General features: G+C 36.2%; 2 protein-coding genes across 2 annotated transcripts; both read right to left on the bottom strand.

Annotated features, from left to right (window-relative positions):
* Positions 1–484: 484 nt before the first annotated feature.
* Positions 485–5914, bottom strand: LOC107602357 (CKLF-like MARVEL transmembrane domain-containing protein 7). Its single transcript, XM_016294837.1, has 5 exons — positions 5852–5914; positions 5504–5677; positions 4918–5016; positions 4677–4758; positions 485–498 (listed from the first exon to the last, which is right to left on the bottom strand). Exons 1-5 carry the CDS (start codon positions 5912–5914, stop codon positions 485–487), a joined length of 432 nt encoding a protein of 143 aa, XP_016150323.1.
* LOC107602356 (CKLF-like MARVEL transmembrane domain-containing protein 8) lies at positions 4384–17886 on the bottom strand. The gene is made up of 8 exons (XM_016294836.1): positions 17770–17886; positions 7406–7573; positions 7056–7175; positions 5852–6793; positions 5504–5677; positions 4918–5016; positions 4677–4758; positions 4384–4540 (listed from the first exon to the last, which is right to left on the bottom strand). The coding sequence occupies exons 1-4, from the start codon at positions 17884–17886 to the stop codon at positions 6713–6715; spliced, it is 486 nt and encodes a 161-aa protein (XP_016150322.1). The 3' UTR covers positions 4384–4540; positions 4677–4758; positions 4918–5016; positions 5504–5677; positions 5852–6712.
* Between the last annotated feature and the right edge of the window lie 3160 nt (positions 17887–21046).

Below are 21046 nucleotides of genomic sequence, written 5' to 3'. Positions count from 1 at the left end.
TTAAAAAACAAAAACTTACATTTAAGGAACAAAAAAATGCTCCAAAAGTTTTTCTAAATTAACTTTATAAAAAAACTAAACGAAATATAATCACTTTTCCATTACATACAAAACTGAACTATTTTAATAGCTGAAACAGTAGTAGCCTATAAGCTGTTTTGGGAAAAGGGGAAAAAATACGGGCTAGGGCCTATATTTGAGGCCCGTGCAGGGTTCTAAATCCACTTCATCCAACGCTGTTTTGTTCTCTGTTGTTTTTATCTGTGAGAATGCTCTTGATATATGCATTTTACCATTTTGTTGAGTTTAAAATGTGTGACATTCGCTTTGCTCTCACTGTTCATTCATGTAGAACCCCCCCCCCCTCCCCCCCAGTAAATTGACAAACAATGATTATTGTTTATATTTCATATCACACACCATATGCACTTCTGCAACTTTCACTAGCAAAAAAAAAATTTGCGTCGGCATCTAATTACCGCGGTTATCGTCGCAGCCCTATATGGAACACAAAAGAAGATACTTTGGTATGTCTCAAGTGTTTTTTGTCCATATAATGAAAGTCATAGGGGTTGTTTTGGACCCCATTGACTTTCGTTATATGGACAAATACAGTTGAAAATATCTTATTTTGTGTCCCACAAAAGAAAGTAAGTTATATAGGTTTAAAATTACATGATTAAATGATAACACAATTTTCATTTTGAATTAAACATTCCATTAAATGTTAAAATGGAGCAAGAACTTGATAGTAATAGGTGTGAACACGAGAGAAAAAAAGTGTTTGGCAGTAGCATGCTTACTAAGGGTTTCTACAGATATAACATTCACCTTACAGGCTCTAAAACTAACAGCAAGTGCAGTGGTTTTATGGCCCACTCTCGTGTCCTTTCATATTGTGCTTTTGCATCTTCATTTGTTTTTGAACCCATAATGCAGCTTGATTTTATGGGAGTGTATTAAAGGTAAAGTACCTCATTGGCCACAGTGACCTCTTCCAGTCATCATCTTGTGCCCTGATTTTCTTTCTTTGACCATGTTACCATGTATGAGTGTAACTGTAATTTTATTTAACCATTTTTTCTTCTATACATATGTATGAATGAGTGAGCAACTACATTCATGTGCACTTTGCTCATTAGTCATAATATTTAACCCCTTTAAACTGTCTTTCATCATGTGTGTTAGCCAGGGGATGTTGGCCACGCTAAGGTGTGTGTCCCTCACTTGCATGCTTTTAATTTAACCACTGTTGCATCTTCCTTTTTAGAACGACAATACATTTCTTTGAGCACTTTTACAACTCTGGCCTGTGTTATACGTCTCTGCCCTCTTCGTTTCAGGCCCCCCATCTTGCTCCATTGTGACTAACACTGTCTTTCTCGTGCTGAGTTTGAAATTGCACAGTTTAAGGGTGCCTGATAATCACTGCATGAAGCCTCATTAAAGTCATAGGATATCTTTAAATTAGCCATGATTTTCTAGTTACTGATTAATTTACAAATTAATTTAAGTAACAAATACAATCCACAATCGCAACAGGGCTAATTGTTAGCACATAATTAGTGAAATTAAGACAAGATAAGCCTTCAAACTGTGATAACATTCCCATCAGATCAAAGCCTTTTGTTTGGCTTAAAGGATCATTTCTGAATCAACTTTGTCTCGGCATTGTGAATTGTGCCTTTTAAAGCACTAAATACGCAGATGGTTCTCCTACGTGACACATTCAATTAGTTTTTACTGCATGCTTAATGTTCTGTTGGCTGGATTTTTTTTTATAAACCAGCTTTCAGCCTGGATGCGTGTGTGAGTCTGTGTGAAGGTTCATTGACATTGTTTCATCTCCATTTCAATGTTTTGCATTTACTTTTCTCCTTCAAGCTCAAAAACTTCTGAACATTGATATAAGAGAAGCAAATGTGCCTTCTTATGCTTCCCACTTGTTCCTGTGCTAAATAGTTCACTCGCAGACTCACAAATACTGACACGCTGGTTTTAAGTATATTGCCAATTTGCCATCCCTTGTTACTGATTTAGGAATATTCTGGGTTCAATACAAGTTAATCTCAATCGTTGAACACAATGTTTAATACCATGAATATTTATTTCGACTTGTACCTCCTTTTCTTTAAAAAAGCAAAAATATGGGTTACATTGAGGCTCTTGCAATGGAAGTGAATGAGGCCACATAACGTGAACAATATGCATGTTAACATAAAACCAATGTAACTATCTATTATTTACATTTTATGTGTAAAGTTATATCCAATTTTACAATGGAAACACAACGCGTGAAACCCTGAAACAACCACAAAAATGTTTTTAAAAGCTTTAAAGTTTGTAAATTTTAACAAAAGATTAAGGCCCGGTTTCACAAACGGGGCTTAGCTTAAGCCAGGACTAGGCCTTAGTTAAATTAAGATATTTAAGCAACTTTTACAAAAATGCCTTGGAAGAAAACATTACAGGTGTGCATCTTGACACAGAACAATGACACTGACATATTTTAAGATATGTCAGAACAAGATATTTTCAATTGACTCAGCTCAAACATGCATTTTAGTCAGGGACTAGCTTAAGCCTTGTCTGTGAAACCGGGGGTAAAAGTGCTTTTATAAGTTTTAACATTTCTGACTTTAAAATCTCCCAAGATTTGACACAATTTACCTCCTTTCACCCATAACCCTGATTTTATTTATTTATATTAATTTTTTTAAAGGGAATGAAATGATAAAAGTCAAAATAATTTTTTGTGGTAACATTATGCCACAAATCCTGTCGATTAAGCTTAAAGGGTTAGTTCACCCAAAAATGAAAATTAGCTTGTGTTTTACTCACCCTCGAGGCATCCTAGGTGTTTATGACTTTCTTCTTTCAGATGAATCCAGTCTGAGTTATATAAAAAATTGTCCTGGCTATTCCAAGCTCTATCATTGCACTCAGCAGGTGTTGCAGTTGAACAGTCCACAAGTCGTCAAATAAAGCGCGCGCATCCATAATAAAATGTCCCTCACATGGCTCCGGGGGTGAATAGAGGCCTCCTGTAGCGAATCCATGCATTTTTATAAGAAAAATATCCATATTTCAAATGTAATAAACACTTATTTTTTTACCGGTATCTGTCATACGGGGAAGGCGTTCCGCAGCACGTATGCGCAGCGCACGCACATCTGAGATATGCTAGTCTCGCGAGTTTGTTTATAGGAGCAAAGGAAGCAAAGTTTCCTTACTTTAGCAAACAAAAAGCAGTCTCCTCTTGGTTTATATCGAAATCCTCCGACATTTTTCTTTGCAAATCCTCGGTTTGTACTTCTAATTCGTGACCAGCGTTTTGTTTTGTTCTCTCTCCGCATTCGTCACTAATCACGCAACGCCGACGTGCTACGACATCCGCTGGAACGGCTTCCGCATATGACAGATGGCGGAAGTGAGAGAAAAATGTTTATTACATTTGAAATATGGATATTTTTCTTACAAAAACACATGGATTTGCTACAGGAGGCCTCTATTCACCCCCCGATGGTTTTGTTTGTAGTGTCTATTCCAATGGAAAATATTGCTAAATAAATAAATAAAAATAATTGAATAAAATACCTTTGCAGTGTTTTAGTTTGTAGTGTTTACAGCAACATGATGGTGAATAGTGCTAAAATAAATAAATAAATGTTTAGTTTGCTGGATGGATGGAAGGATGGAAGGAAGGAAGGAAGGAAGGAAGGAAGGAAGGAAGGGAGGGAGGGAGGGAGGGGGGGCAGATGTGGCAGGGCAGGTGAGATCTCAGATCACCCTCACCTGCATGTGCAGTCATCAACCGAACTTCTTACGAGAGGGAGGGGGAAGTAAACACGCTAATATGGTCCCGTAATTTCACAAGATGTAGTGATGTTTCTCTGGATCAGGTCTGTAATCATTCTATTAAAGTTGTATTTATTGGGAGTGGCTGCTGGCTCTGACGTTCTTTTGTGTGGGTGGAGACCGTTACGACACAGGAAGTCTGTGATCTCAGCAAAAACCAATCTTCTTTGGAACAGTTTACACAAGAGTTCAACATTTTATAAATTGTATGTTTGTTTTTTATTTCTCGACATTCATTTTTCTTTCGTAAAGCATTAGATAAAAAAAACAAGTTTGGCCACCAAACCAACTAAAATTACAAAAGTGCTATGGAAAATATTTTTAGTAATAATACATTTGATAAAAATAACAAATTATTAACAAAACAATGTTGAGACTATTAAAACATTAATTTGAACAAAATTAAGGCCATTTCTTAGATTTTACACCAGTAAATTATTGGCAGGTTATTATCATAGATTTTTATACTATTAAATATAATTATAATATTAAAATCATCTCTGCAATAAACTATGTGTGCAAAAAATTATATTGTCACAAAATCTTTTATGTTCCATGTAAATGTACTAAAACAACCATATCCTTTATCAATTCCCGATCCAAGCTGTTATGTGTTGAGGGCAGTTAGATATTTCAGAAGAAGCACTATAAACATCAAGACAATGTTTTTATACTGGTGGACCTGGAATAGAAATACATTATTTCAGATCAACAGTTCAGGCTCCAGAAGCGCCTGAAAATGTTTTGCAGATCCAGCTATGTTCAGTTTATCTAAATATGTTGAAATACACACTGAAAACACACAGCTCATAACTTACCCGCAGGCTGTGTGCGGCGAGTGGCAACAAATGAAAGTATCACACTAACAAGTGAGAGATATGAGACCAGAAGACCACACACCTGAAACACAAACACCAGAAAAGCTTACAATATTATTACAAGCAGTTGTTGAAATGAAATGCTGCAAAATGAGAACACCACCACAAAACCAATCTTTGACATACATTTTTGTTTAATTTTCATTTTACTGGAATCTTTTAACTGTGATGAAGCCCTTACTGAGGCGGCAACCAGAATGGGGGTGTCATAAGACTTCACAGCAGCTACAATGGAACCGGTGGAGATGAAGATGAATCCCAATGTATCGAGCACAAACTCCTTGAAGAACAAACAGAACAATATTCTTCATCATAATTTCCATAATCAAATACAGTTATGCAAATTCATGCTTATAATGTGGGTAGCAGCTAACATGAATAATGTAAAGTGGGGAAAAATATGGGAAATTGACATGTCCTGTAGTGTGACATGCTATAGGCCTACTCCATACAAATAATTTTAAACTATCTTTATGACAATTATTACACTAAACAATTGTTCAACTAAAATCTTGATTCCCCTGGTTGGAAAATACATTTAAGCTGCTAACTAGTTTTGGACAGACTAGTTTCTAGCTGGTCAACTACCTTATTCCAAAATAAAAACTTCTTGACGACTGTGCTTGTTAGTTGGAAAGTGTCTAAAAATCGCACGAGCTTCTGGATTTGATCTATCAAAAAGTCCACGAACGATAACGCGTCAACTATTCAAGTGAGCTTTAGTAAGAATAGTGATCTGAAACAGATATGCGGAACACAATACTCACGGCTATCGTCCGGTTCACAAATAATGCCCTTTTCGGAATCCCAAATACAGTCAGGAATAGAAAAAGGGCGACCGTGATGGAGTAACCGAGCGTGACTCCTTCCAAGAAACCGTAAGTGTAGAAGCTGTTGTACCACGTGGAACGAACGCAAGCGAACGCTATCAGGAGAATCACCTGCACACACAAACAAAATGCTGTTTCTGCTAGTATTATAGTAACTGTTAAGATTCACAATGACAATTAATAGCATATTATAACTTATTGGTATTATAATTGACAAAAATGAAACGCTGAAAGGCGTGTTCAGTGGTCTGATACTGTCATGTGGTGTCGATTTGAAATACTTACGAGCTGAGCGACCTTCAGAACTCCTTGTTTGGATCGTAAGTAGTCCAGAAATAAAATCCCCATCATCGTTTAGTGGATGATGTCTAACAATACTCTGCAACGACGCGACGCCACACAACCGCGCTCGTCGAGTATGATGTGGTCGGGAAACTGCATCTGACACGACATCACTCGCGTTGCTCAAATTTCACATCATGATTCATAAGTCATACTGTGCCTTAATACCTGAGAGCGTGAATCACAATTCGTTGGAACATAACAGATTAATTCATCATGTATCTGATTCTGATCACATTCCTGTATTAAACACAAGCACACCTTTGATTTAGTGTCAGTGATGGGGTGCATGGATGCACTTTTGTAAACTTCCTCTTCTAGTTTAATTATGCAGTTTTACCTATTGTGTGCAGCCATATGAGTTTGACATTTACAAAAATAAGAAATAAATGAGATCTGCTTTCAAAGGACAAATATAATGACAGCTTTAATTTGACACAGAGTTGCGCTTATGCTTTGTGAAACACAACAAGGCTTTCATAATAAGTCTGGTAAGTCCAAACATCATGCATTTTCGGCATAATTTATTAGCATCCATTCAATAAAATTTAAATAATGTAAGTTATGCATGTCCATATTAAATATGAGAAAGATATTAAAATATCCTTTGTGCATTAGACAAATCTGTATGTGTGGAATGGTTGCAAATACATAGGGCTACAGAGCAAAAGGTACATTTCTTAATTTTTAATATGAAAGACAATCATCAGTATTAAATATTTTTTCAAGTTTAGTCCATACCTGAACAATTTAAGGATGAGTCATAATTTTAACATTTGATTAAAAACTACAATCCAGAACATTTTATTCATCTCCTCTGTGCCAGGATTTGTAACTGAAGAACGCACTACCAGCGTAAGTCAGAGATACTAGGAATGCAAAAAACTAGGAAAGAGAGAAAAAAAGGCAAGCGTTAAAAATTTGATGCAATGTAAATGAAAAAAAAAAAGGATTTCACTTGGAAATGACATTGCGCACAATCAAGCATGTAACCACATATTCTGGGCAGGGGAGATCAATTAGGGCAGATCAGTTATCAGATTTAAAACTACTCAAAACTCATCACTTGACCACAAATATCAATTCCCCTCAAAGTTATGTTGTTTACAGCCTTGCACACAATTATGTACTTCAAACTGATTATTACCGTCGATGCTGCCCAACAGTTGAAATCATGATGACCTTTGACCCCCCGGTTCACTAATGTTGCCTCAACAACAGCAGCGGATGTGTACAATAAAGCAGCAGTGCAGTTAAAAATGAGAACCTGGGATGGCAGGGACAGAGCTACAATTATTTAAGACAATTAGCAAAACATGTTCCTTAAAAACCATTTAGCCACGTTGTTTTGAAGGTCACTAAGATAATTTGGGTAAGTTTAGACTTGTTTTTCTAAATCAAAATGCAGAACTATTTGCACATACCATCGTGGCATCCTTTTTCTACAGCTTTGTAGAGACAAGAATCAACTATAGAACTGTATAGAAGTGCACCTACCACTGTAGTCCAGGGAATGTGTCGGATTTGTCCTCTGGCCAGTTTGATGATGAGAAGGAAGAGGGTGAGAAGCCAATAGAAGACAGTCACAAACATCACCCATCCAAATGGGGAAAATCGGAAATACTCTGTGCTTGCAATCAGTGCCCATACCAGCAGGCCCAAAATCTGAAGAATAAAAGAATTCCTGTTGCTTTTAAATGTTTAATCATCTGGAAAACCTAAACAGAAATGCTGTAGGACAGTGGTTCTTTTTAACCCCTCACCCTATTTTATTTTTTTTTTTACTCAAAATTTCTACCGAAAAATATTTTAGACATTGACAATGACAAAAATGTAAATTCATAATAAAAATGACCGTGGAGCTATAAGATTTTATTAATTTAGATTACAGTACAAAACAGCGTTTCCAAGCACCTGTCGCTTACTGACTGTTTGGAATAATAAATATTTTTTAACCCCCCCCCCCCTTTTTTTTTTTTTTTTTACTCAAAATTTCTACCGAAAAATATTTTAGACACTGACAATGACAAAAATGTAAATTCATAATAAAAATGACCGTGGAGCTATAAGATTTTATTAATTTAGATTACTTTTCCCACTTTTTAAATTATAATTCCAGAATTTTCTAGACAGTAGGAACCCTTTTCCTTGAAGAAAAAAAAACAGTTGAGGGGATTAAATTAAAATAAGACATATCTCGATTTTTAGTTATTGTTAAACATCTTGGTTTAAAGTAGCTTATTTTAATGCTTTTTTGCCTTTAATTCTAATTTATAGCCTATAAAAATGTTGCTTATTTATAGACAATATAGAATTTTAGATTAAAAGAAACACACAAAAAATAAGTAAATAAACTTATTCCATAATAAAATTAACGCCATTAAAATGCCAATTTGTAGTATCTTTTACATATCTGGAAAAAAGGTGTATTTGAGATTTTGATGGGCTGTGGCAAACCTGCATTGAGTTGGAACTATAAAAGCAGAGTCCTCTAGTTCTACTGAATCTCAATCTCACCCTTGTTCCCAGTTAGATCAGATAAAAGTCACAAACATATTTTTTGCTTGAAACATTATGAACAGCAGCTACGCTAATTCTTTTCTATCTGCCTTTCTGTTTCTATCCCGGGATGCCCATCTCGAGGTATCTAGAGATTACACCATCTCGAGCGTGGATCCAGACTCATAGAAAGACTTCAGATGACCCAACTCCTTTGAAGAGATTATGCTGACCCCTGCGAGGACCCCAGATGACGCCAACTTGAATCGACATGCACAGCTGCCAAAATTTCTCTATATTGTAATCATTATGATCACACTTGTAATAATTGCTTTAATGAGCTTCTGCCTAAAATTAATTCATGTTAGCTAGCTGTATGATTCTATTATCTTGAACTGTTCATTTGTGAAATGAACATTACTTGGACACATTCACTTCTGCTTTGTAATGTAGACACATGCATTTTCTGTAAAGCTGCTTTGAAACAATGTGTATTGTGAAAAGCGCTATACAAATAAATTTGAATTGAATTGAACTGAATAGTTCAAAATGAGGTTATTGGACCATAGGATTAAACCAGCCATTTTCCATTTAAATACATAGCTCTATCACAATCTCACTTCCTCAGCTACACATTGGCCTTATCTTCCCTGCATTGAAACAGAAAGAGGAGCATTCACACCGACCACAATCACACGTTCCAAAAACAAGTTTCACTGCCAGGTTCATGTTAGAATCAGCAAAAAAGGGGGAAAATGGGCTCTTGCAGTTATACAGAAATTAATATGAGTTGTAGGCTATAGCCTATAGGCTCTTCATTAACGATCTTGTACACAAATCTCATGATCTTTTAAGTTTGTTATGGAGACTTTGCAGCTCACATAATGAAGGCTATGCATACAAATTAGGTGTCCATATCTTTAAAAACATAAGATTACAAAGCCTTAATATGCATGCATATTGCATGCGTGTGGACCAGGAGCCCTGCAGTCATTACTTTACTTCCTCCTGATTGCATAGGCAGGGGTTTTTACAGCTGCTACAGTTGTGTCTCTTGCAAAACAGAAAATTTGCCTTTTAATGACAAAGGGAACAAGTTAGAAAAATATGCGATAAACTCAAATCAACATGCAACCCATTGTTGACAATTAACCTGATTTATTGTTTTAAAGGTGAATAAACTTACACCGTGCAAAATAGCAAAGTTTACAATTTTACAATTCGCGTTAAAAGAAAGTTGACAATTTCTTTTAACACGTACGACTTCGAATGGGCGCTGAAAATTCAGCCTTGCCATCACAGGAATAAGCAACGTTTTAAAATATATTTACCAGAAAACAGTTTTTCTGTTTTAACTGTATTTTGATCAAGTAAATGCAGACATAAGGAGACTTCTTAAAAAATATTACTGAGCCTAAACTTTTAAAAAGTAATGTAAATAATGTACTATAATAGACAGTACTACTACTACTACTACTACTAATAATAATATACTGTTGAGCTACCTTTGATGTTGTTGATGAAATTGAACATTTTTAATGTTAAGTGCTGTTTTAAGGTTGCTCTTTAAGGTTGTTTAAAGAAGTGTGTCTTTAAACAATGGGATTTAAAAAAAAAAAGAAGCAAATCCAGCAAAAAATTTGATCAGTTTGTGTTGTTTGGACTTTTATAAACTCCTGTACCTAAACTACCGGTTCTGCACGCAGTTAATAAATGCACACAGTTTTATGCACAATCTTAACAGCTCCGTTCAAACACTATTTCTCTGTGTATGTGCAGTTTTAATGATTGACATAATTTACAGAAAAAAAAATCTCTTTTACTGTCACATATAAATGATTAATCCATTAATGTTCAGATTCATAACCCATATTATTCTGACACACATTCATTACTCAGTCAAACGCTCTGTGCATGTGATATTTGTTGTATCAAATTTAATATTCCTCTTTGCACTTTCTTCGCTGCCTTGAAGGCGGATTAATGAGAAGAAGTCTAATTGGCTGAAATTGGATTGATAAGTGGCTGCCGCAGATTTGCACAGAGAAAGTTATTCATTTTAATCAGTTTTTTCCTTTAAGTGGATGTGTGTGATGGAGCTGCTGCTGAATGCTCATTTAATAGGGAAAAAAAAGCATTTTGGCAGATAGGCACTGGAAAGGGAATGAAACAGAGAAAGAGGAGTACAGAGGAAAGAGAAAAAGTTAGAAGGCAAATGTTTTGAAGCCATCTTTCTGGTTTGGAGGCATCTGTACCAAGCCTTTCACAGATTAAATCAATTTATACAAAGCGAGTGGGAACACTGGATGACATTAGCAAGGACTGCATTGATATTTTTTACTCCAAGGTGCATGAAGAGCTCTATACGTCTAAAACACCAAAGGATGAATTAGAACAACAAAACCTCATGTGCTGTGTGCAGTATGTCTGTGTTTGTGTGAGGTTACCCACATAAAACAGAGAGCCATGTCCTTACAGGCCCCTCTCCCACCTGTGCTGAGACAACAAAGAAAAAGGAAAATTAGTGTTTCCCTGAGATATAAAACAGAGAAAGCGAATCCAAGGGAGAAACATGTCTAATCACACTCTTTGTGTCCAAAAACATCACACAGAAGGCCCTTAATAAAAGTGAGAACTGGTCTGTTGCATTCAAGACTGAAGAAAAATGAAAGCTGGTCTGATTATTGCATTAAGGTCATACTTTTACTCACAATTCAGATCTAGAACAAATATGGCACAACTGTCTTATTGCTGCATGCCTTGAAAGCTTCTACAGCAAATTTAGGGGTGCAATAGTGCTAGAAACACTTTTTTCTGGTCTCAAAGCATATGAGGATTAAAAATATATATATTTGAAAATTGCTGGAGAAATTAAATGGCAAAGAAGTTTGTTTTGATTAAAACATATAACTATAAAGGCAGCTAAAGGTTAAATTGGGTAAAAGGCCCCCAGGGGCACAATAATAATGTGTCCTCAGCTGCAATTACTTCTGATATAATAACATTCAACTTCATATGTCAAGCTTCAATGATTTTATTAGCTTCAAACTCAAAACATTTTAATCTAAGAGTAACGAAAAAGAAGCATATGTATATATTAAGGATGGACGTGTCTTGAACAGACAAGAGACAAAGAACAAGGAAGAAAAAATTGACAGTTCTCTTCTGAAGTGAGCAGTGAGTGATTGTTTTACAAGGTGGCAAATAAATGAAATATATATTCATACTACTGCACCAAAACTCCATCTCATTAATCCTTGGAAGAAATATTTGATAACACAATTCATATGAAAATAGGCTTAATCCATATTTAATCTGTGTCGGAGTAGTTGGTGCAGGAATTGTGTGCTTGTGGATGAATGTGTGACTGGGGTTGCTCTTCATCGCTCATATCACTGTATCGCTGCTGTCATTCCTGTTTATCATTGACTTTGACAAATTCCGATGAAAAGGCAAGGAAGGACGACAGACACTTACACAAACTCATGCACATACAAAGTGGTTTTATACTTGTAAAAGGCAGTCTTTTATGAGGAGTAGGATGCAACTTGAGGTTTGATTCAACTGAATTCATGGCAAAATGAGGAAAATATGAAGGAACACTTTTTGATAAGATCTCTTTAAACCATCAAAGCTTACAATACATGGAAAAATACTATAATATACTATATTAATCTATAAATCAAAAATAACTTTTTGGCATAGTGGTTCACACTCATGCTTCTGATACATTGAACCATGGTGCTCACGTGGGAAATGCAGGTTCAAGTAAGGCCTGCATTGCCCCTGCTCCCATCTCTCTTTCCTCAATAATTTAATGTCTAATTCTACTGTCCAAGTACTAAATCACCCCCTGAAATAAGGTTTATATAATATTAAATCCATAATGGATGTATTTACAGTGCCCCAAAAAGTATTTACACATTTAAGTCACTAAAATATCTGAATAATTCATATATTATTTAAATATGACTTGTGTTGAAAAAAATGAATAAATAAGTAAATAAATAAATCACCCCCTGGATTACTTAGAAAATGAATATTATATAATGTTTAATCCATAATGAATGTATTGACAGTGGCCCCAAAATTATTTAGACACATAAGTAATAAAAAATATATATAAATAAGTCATACATTATTTAAATGTGACTTAAAAACAAACATACAAACAAACTCCCAGAAAATCAATAACTTCAAATGACTGAAGGTCACTGATATTCAGAGACACATATTCATAAACTGTCCTGTCTTTTTAAAAATCTTTCTGTAGTGTGTGTGTGTGTGTGTGTTTTATGGCCTCTAGAAGCCAGCAACAATGAGTCCAGGCAAACTTTATTACTACTGTCTAGTGTGTGCAAAGAGAGAGAGAGAGAGAGAGAGAGATTAGAGTCTCTTGGGGGAACCAGAGATCCCAGTGGCCCTCATTATCTGCCTATTTGGTGTCACTTGTGGTCAAGCATAAATATGTATTGAAAGATCAATGTTTGTGAGTGTGTGGATGCGGGTGTGTGTTTGCTCAGTCCCAACATGGGCCTGTATGCTCATTGAGACACAGGCCAGACTCTGTTTACTTCAAAGAGACCCTTGTTCACAGCCAAGAATTATGTGTACTAGTGTCATATTCATTTACAAAAACCCATTACAGTCTAAATACTCTCTCAAGCCACAAACAACAAGAGCCACAGATCCATACTACAAATTACGTTATTCCTTCATGATGAACATTACTTTGAATTGCTTAGTGCACAAATCGTATTAAGGTGCATATGTTTTCACTCAGGATCAAAGACATTTCTTTCATATGGGTGCACGCTTTCAAAAATCACACATTTATAAAACCCCTCATTTCATTTCAGCATTAGTTGCATCTCTTTCACTCTGTAAATGGCTGCATCTCGGCTTTTTGCATAAAATAACTTGCTCAGTTGAGAGCCTAACCAACCATATTTCCCTTGGGAGAGAAAACAGAGAGGAGGCTTTCTTGGGCCCTCTGCAAAATCTTCTGGGAGCTGGAGGGAGTGTCTGGTCATCAAAAAGGGGCGTGGTTGCATCCAACCATCAAAAAATCTCCAATCCCCTGGGCCCAGGCCTCCCGTCCAATTCATTCGCAGGAGCTGTCAGTCAAATGAATCGCCTCACTTTCAGACACTGAAGTGCAGCATTTCTGTTCCCAATTAAATGATGGACTCTCTCCTCAAGTACAACATATACATAAATGCAGCTGGTCCACAAAAGGGTCATTCATTAGTCTACTCTTCCCACCCTCTGGGATTTTAGAGTTGTCGAACTTCATAGCCCTGGGCTATATTTGAGGAGGTGATCGAATTTGAGGTTTTTGCATTTTTTATCTGCTGATACAGAAGCAACTTACAGAAGAACAAAATCTATCGAGATGGAAAATAAAAACATTTGATGATGTTTTTATGGATAATTGATTAAAAAGTACCTGCTCCATATGACGAAGTCTCAGGCCGAGAAATGTAAAGTTGCCCTGTGATTTGTCAGTGACTATTTCTGCAGTAGGTGGTGACACATGACATTTTGTATATCACGAGTGAATTAATGATTCATTCACTGAACTGATTCATTCAAAATACTGATTCATTTAAATATAAAATAAGTATCTTAATGAAAGAGGCTTTGAATCTGCACGCTTTCAAAAATCACACATTTATAAAACCCCTCATTTCATTTCAGCATTAGTTGCATCTCTTTCACTCTGTAAATGGCTGCATCTCGGATTTTTGCATAAAATAACTTGCTCAGTTGAGAGCCTAACCAACCATATTTCCCTTGGGAGAGAAAACAGAGAGGAGGCTTTCTTGGGCCCCCTGCAAAATCTTCTGGGAGCTGGAGGGAGTGTCTGGTCATCAAAAAGGGGCGTGGTTGCATCCAACCATCAAAAAATCTCCAATCCCCTGGGCCCAGGCCTCCCGTCCAATTCATTCGCAGGAGCTGTCAGTCAAATGAATCGCCTCACTTTCAGACACTGAAGTGCAGCATTTCTGTTCCCAATTAAATGATGGACTCTCTCCTCAAGTACAACATATACATAAATGCAGCTGGTCCACAAAAGGGTCATTCATTAGTCTACTCTTCCCACCCTCTGGGATTTTAGAGTTGTCGAACTTCATAGCCCTGGGCTATATTTGATGAGGTGATCGAATTTGAGGTTTTTGCATTTTTTATCTGCTGATACAGAAGCAACTTACAGAAGAACAAAATCTATCGAGATGGAAAATAAAAACATTTGATGATATTTTTATGGATAATTGATTAAAAAGTACCTGCTCCATATGACGAAGTCTCAGGCCGAGAAATGTAAAGTTGCCCTGGGATTTGTCAGTGACTATTTCTGCAGTAGGTGGTGACACATGATATTTTGTATATCACGAGTGAATTAATGATTCATTCACTGAACTGATTCATTCAAAATACTGATTCATTTAAATATAAAATAAGTATCTTAATGAAAGAGGCTTTGAATCGTTCAATCAACCAATTTGTTCAAAAACGCTAATGCATTCAAGAATAAATAATGAATGACTCACTGAATCATTCAACATATCAACCGATTTGTTCAAAAACACTGATTAATTCCAAAATGAAACAAGTGACTATACAGTATATGAGGGTGTCACTGAATCCCTCAATTAACTAATTCATCCAAAAACACTGAGTCTAAAAAATAGATGTTTTAAATAAAGTTGTTTATGAGTTATTTAAGAGTGTGTCATTGAATCATTCAATAAGCCGATTTGTTCAAAAATACTGATTCATTGAGGAATGAAACAAGTGTCTTTATGAGAGATTTAAGGAATCATTCAATCAAACAATTTGTTCAAAAACACTGATTTACTGAGGAATGAAACTAGTATATTCAGAAGTGATTCATTAAATAATTTAATCAACTGATTTGTTCAAAAATTAATTCAGAAATGAAACATCACTACTGGGTGTTGCTCAGAAAGATTCAAGGATTGATTTTTCATTTAGAATTATTTTCATTGGTGGAGCAAAAAAAAAGTCACTGGCAATATTTTGGCTAAAATGTAAGTTACGCAATATTAACAGTAATCTTCCAGAGCACCCAAACAACTACATGAATATGTGCTAAAATGACTCCTCATTTTATATGCAGTAGGACATTTTGTCTGATTTATACATGTCAAACATCAAAACTCAAGACAGACAAGAATTGTTTCACGCTATACAGTATATGAGGGTGTCACTGAATCCCTCAATTAACTAATTCATCCAAAAACACTGAGTCTAAAAAATAGATGTTTTAAATAAAGTTGTTTATGAGTTATTTAAGAGTGTGTCATTGAATCATTCAATAAGCCGATTTGTTAAAAAATACTGATTCATTGAGGAATGAAACAAGTGTCTTTATGAGAGATTTAATGAATCATTCAATCAAACAATTTGTTCAAAAACACTGATTTACTGAGGAATGAAACTAGTATCTTCAGAAGTGATTCATTAAATAATTTAATCAACTGATTTGTTCAAAAATTAATTCAGAAATGAAACATCACTACTGGGTGTTGCTCAGAAAGATTCAAGGATTGATTTTTCATTTAGAATTATTTTCATTGGTGGAGCAAAAAAAAAAGTCACTGGCAATATTTTGGCTAAAATGTAAGTTACGCAATATTAACAGCAATCTTCCAGAGCACCCAAACAACTACATGAATATGTGCTAAAATGACTCCTCATTTTATATGCAGTAGGACATTTTGTCTGATTTATACATGTCAAACATCAAAACTCAAGACAGACAAGAATTGTTTCACGTATATGTTACTCATGTGGATTACTTTGTGTAGGCTTGTAAGTTGAGCTTTCATTAGCAATAGAGATCTCACTGGAGACTGAGGGATTGTCAATCACAATGATCTCTGCTGTGAGAAACACACATTGTCTTTGCTCTCTCACCAAGACATGCACACATAACAGAGCTGCTTATTAGAGCAGATAGGGGGATCAGGGAGGTCGTCGGGTCAAGAGATCACAGGTCACCGTGTCTGATTTCCCTGTGCACTGTCATGGGTTGGAGGGGGTGTGGTTTGCGATAAACCTGCCTCTGGCACTAAGACTGAGAATCTCTCCTAGCAAAGCATGATTGACACCCCTGCTGCCACCAGCCTAGCGTGCAGCCCTGAATGTCAGTGGAGACCATGTCAACTAGACAAACCCTAGAGACAGATTCCCTGTGAAGACCTTGTTGGCCATCAGGCACAAGACCACGAGAACCAGACGAGTCCTCTGCTCAATCTGACCTGTGTTGCAGCCTGAAATTAAACCACACCATGCTGGTTCCATCTTGCCAGAGGAGAACTGGCCCCCCAACTGAACCTGGTTTCTCCTAAGGTTTTTTTTCTCCATTTCTGTCACCGATGGAGTTTTGGTTCCTTGCCACTGTCACCTTTTGCTTGCTTATTTGGGGACACAATTTCTGGCAACATTGTTGACTTGACTGCACAGACAATATTAGAAGAGAACTGAACTGAGCTGGATGATGACATTACTGAATCAACAATGAATCAACTTTAACTGTCTGTTTTCTATATTATCCTCTTGTATTATCAGCACACATTTGTCCCGTTTAACACTGTAAAGCTGCTTTGACAATCTGTATTGTATAAAGCACTATATAAATTAAAGCGACTTGACTTGATTAATAATAATAATAGTAGTGCTTTACCTGATTCCCAAAGAATAATGTTATTGCTCAAATTCATTCACTTTCATACTGCATGCATCAAGACGATGATTGTCTCACAACGTATTTTAAAATTGCTTTAAAATTACCTTAAAAATAGAATAGTAAAATGAACACAAATTAAACAAACTGACATCACAATAACAGTATATGAAGTTATAAAAGCTTTACAAAAAAAAGTAGATCATTTTGTCTTTGAAAAATTTGTTGTGAAATATTTCATTTCTCAGACTTTGGTTTTGTGACAAAAGTGAACACAGTTTGAAACATTGTTGAGATCTCTTTTGGAGCTCCAGAGGTAGGCTACATTTGAGACTTTTACTCAAATCAAGTCTCCATTTGCTTGCAACTCTCAATTTTATCTCATTGCTGTCTAAGAGAAGCAGCTGTGATATTACAGAGATCTTGTGTGATTTTTATATCCTGTCGGTTGGTACTGGAGCGCTGACATCCTTATTAACGATATCATACTGCCTCATACGATCTCTCAAGCTCTCTTTGCACAGATAATATAGCTTCTCTCTCCTCTCTCTTAACTAAAGCGCTTGTACATTAGCAGAAAACTCAGTGTCTCTGGGTTTATCTCTTAGTTCATCTCTTTTATCTGAGTAAAAAGCAGGCTTTCATCTACCTTTTTCAAGTGTGCGTCTGTCCCCACCCAGCCTCTCTGCTCAACCAACAGAAACCTGCACACATGTGCACGGATGTGCGTGAGCACCAGAGTGCCTTTAAGTGCCTCTCCTGCCATAAATCCCCTGGTTGCCAGGCAACAGGCCCCTTGCTCTTGTCAGAGAGGCTGAATAAGCATGTCTCTCTCTCTCTGTGTGTGTGTGCGTGTGTGTGTGTGTGTTTATGGGGCTTCCCAACCTTTTATACACTGCAAGCAAATACTTAAACCGCAAACGAATGGTGAATCAGCCAGTGCTAGGATTGTTGTGTCAGCTAATCACTCATGACAGCCCAGCTGTATATTGATGATTGTTAGGAAAATGTGTTTTGATGGTATTTTGAATTGCTGGGGTGTTCTGTGAGGTTGCTAGGTAGTTAGTTATTGGACCAAGTCAAAAATAACTCAAAAACTCATGATCCCTATAGATGACTTCTCTTATAAAACAGCTATTTTTTCAGTGTAAACTCTAAAAATAGAAAAACCCCAAATTTAAGTTTAATACAAAAAAATTTATAATAATAATTGGTACTCTCTATATGCACACACACACACACATTTAATTTAATAAGTGTAAATGTCCAAATAGTTCAGTTATTATGTATATAATATAATATAATATGTGCTGTCTGATAAATTTTATGCATTAAAACCGTTTGCACCGGTAGTTCCAAGTCATTATGTGCTATATAGTAAGCAATTATATAATTTTATAAAAATTAGCCTCGTTTGTGCGTACTTAGTATAATTATCACTGATAATTAATAGTAATTGGAGAAAAAAATTTTCTCACGACAAATGTTCATTTTGAATCAGATTTGCGGTGGGAGACGTGAACTCAGTAAAGTCTCCTGGACGACTCACCGATTGAGTCTAATAATTCAAACCATTAACTCATGAGCGAGGCAGTTTCGTGAATCTTTTCGACCGACATAATCACTCACTGGCAGTGTTAAAGTAGGATTACTTTTAGGATTTTTACTTCTAGGATTACTGTCAGATTACTTTTTTCAAGTAGTTTATGGAGTAACGCAATATTGTAATGCATTACTTTTTAAAAGTAACTTTCCCCAACACTGCTCACTGGTTCATAGGAGTCATTTTTTTCGCGAAGCGTAAAGAGCCATTTGTTGAAATAGCTTTAACGGCATCGACCTTAGCAAACACTGCTAATAAATCAAACAATTCGAGTTACAGTTCACGTTTGTGTTGTTTTAAAGGCTACTTGACTCTACAATAATACTCTATCGACGTTCCTCTCACGCCTCATATGGCTCCAGAGAAAGAAACATGAACTGCAGTAAACTATTGTCTAGCTTGACACTTGCCGTCTTCACAGCGCAGCGCAGGGACTGACAGACACTAGATCATGATCCGTCTATGAGCTTTGATCTCATGGTCTGTCTCTCAAACACACAGACGTCCACACAGGTGTGTTGCCTCGAGGTAAGGGAATATATGTGGGAGGGAAGGTCAGAGAGTTTTTGGGCTGTCTGTCTCTCTCTCCAGGGCAGCCGAAATCTCCCGTATTCTGTTTTACCTTGCTTTCTGGGATCTGACGATGTGACTTTTAAGAAAGTGTTACATTTGCGTGTAACTTTTTGTGCATTTCTAATTGAGCGTCTAGCCTATGGGTTTTGCCCTGTGGACTTAACACTCCATCAAACACTTTTAACACTTTTAATTAGTCTATTACATTAATTGTACAATAGTGGACATAAATACATGCATCACAGGGAAATTCTGTCATTTTTTTCTTTACATTTCCCCCACATTATTATGGTTGATAGCATAGTTTGATGCAAATAACAGCAACAAACATTTCTCGAATGAAAGGGCTGACTACTTTGTCTTGTTCGGTTAATTTCATTGCTAGCATTTCTGTGCTCTAAATACAAAGTTTGATTAGAAATGACACAAAATAAAAAATGTTTGGTTCTCAAGTGATATTTACACCACTGTTCAAAAGGCAGATTCTGTTCGTTTGAAAGAAACTAATACTTTTATTCAGACATTTATAATAATAATATATTTGTGATAATATTACTGTATTTAATCAAATAAATGCAGTCTTGGTGGACATAAGAGACTCTTTCAAAACCATCTTACTGGCCCCAAACATTCGAATGGTAGTGTTCATTCATTTTTCTTTACACATCACGTCTCATATTTTATCTCAGGCTTTTAACACTGTTGACACTATTGTCACCCTCAAGTACACTAAAACAATAATATATTTATAAAACTTTATTAGGGGCCAAAAATGTTGGATGCGGTGGAAGTGACGCCACAACTGAGAATATGTATATAAAAATTTAAAAAAGTTTCCAAGACATTTATAATGTGGCGATTATTAAATCAAAAGAACAAATACATTTATTTTTATTTTTATGAACCCCTAGTGACTAATGTTGAATAAAACACATACATAGCTCAGGATCTTTTGTGTCTTTGGGTCCTGTACTTTCCAGGCTCATGTAAGTCCATTGTATAGACATGTTTTCCTGCCCCCTGTCCAAACTGGGCAAATCCATCCCCCTCTCTTTCTATCTGAAGAGGGGGATGAGTGTGTTTTTTTGTGGAGGCGGTGAGGGCTGCTCAGCACAAAGCACTCTGGCAACACTTCAAACTACAGCCGCTGTTTGGCAAGGCCTCAGTGAAATTCCTCTCCCAACAGAAAAAAGAGGTGAAGAGGCAGAAAATGGAGACGTTCATAAAACTTCCAGAGCACAAGTTAAAATGCTGATGCATTACAGCTCATTTAATGGTAAACCAATCAATGTTGTACGGATATAGATTCAAGCAAACAAAAAATATGCGAAGAACCTTAAAGATAACCTCAGATATAAAATGTACACTTTCCTGTAAACATGTAATCTATAAAATGGTAACTCTATAAGGGGCAAAAGACATGTAACTTCAACAAATCACTTAAAAAGCACATCAAACATGAGATTAATGCATCATATCAGAACTGCTGCTGTTTTAAGTTAATTAAATCCTACTGACTTGAATCAGCCAAGCTCAAGACATCCGTTAAGATAAACACGCTCTCTCTGATCCAAGGCTCATATGGACCCGATTTAGAAAAAAAGGGGGTAGCTAACAAACCCATATGCATGCACAAGTGCAGATTTCATCGCCTGCCCTCGTCCCCACACATTCAGATAAGAGAACAGAAATCATCTCCACCCCTCCAGGGCTGATTTACCGATAATGAATTTTCAACTTTGATTTCACA

Source organism: Sinocyclocheilus grahami, unplaced genomic scaffold (genome assembly GCF_001515645.1).
Source record: "Sinocyclocheilus grahami isolate Dianchi unplaced genomic scaffold, SAMN03320097.WGS_v1.1 scaffold325.1, whole genome shotgun sequence".
Lineage (NCBI taxonomy): Eukaryota > Metazoa > Chordata > Actinopteri > Cypriniformes > Cyprinidae > Sinocyclocheilus > Sinocyclocheilus grahami.
Note: the sequence above shows the minus strand (reverse complement) of the source record. Positions and strands in the feature narration are given on the sequence as shown.

What these genes read in the sequence shown, in the direction of transcription:
- LOC107602357 (XM_016294837.1), bottom strand. Translation starts at nt 5,914, where the DNA reads ATGGGGATTTTATTTCTGGACTACTTACGATCCAAACAAGGAGTTCTG. An exon ending in TTCTGAAGGTCGCTCAGCTC is followed by an intron (nt 5,678 to 5,851) that starts GTAAGTATTTCA and finishes TTGTGTGTGCAG; the next exon opens with GTGATTCTCCTGATAGCGTT. An exon ending in CCATTCTGGTTGCCGCCTCA is followed by an intron (nt 4,759 to 4,917) that starts GTAAGGGCTTCA and finishes TTTGTGTTTCAG; the next exon opens with GTGTGTGGTCTTCTGGTCTC.
- LOC107602356 (XM_016294836.1), bottom strand. Translation starts at nt 17,886, where the DNA reads ATGGCAGGAGAGGCACTTAAAGGCACTCTGGTGCTCACGCACATCCGT. An exon ending in ACATTCCCTGGACTACAGTG is followed by an intron (nt 7,176 to 7,405) that starts GTAGGTGCACTT and finishes CTGCCATCCCAG; the next exon opens with GTTCTCATTTTTAACTGCAC. An exon ending in ACTGTTGGGCAGCATCGACG is followed by an intron (nt 6,794 to 7,055) that starts GTAATAATCAGT and finishes TCTCTTTCCTAG; the next exon opens with TTTTTTGCATTCCTAGTATC.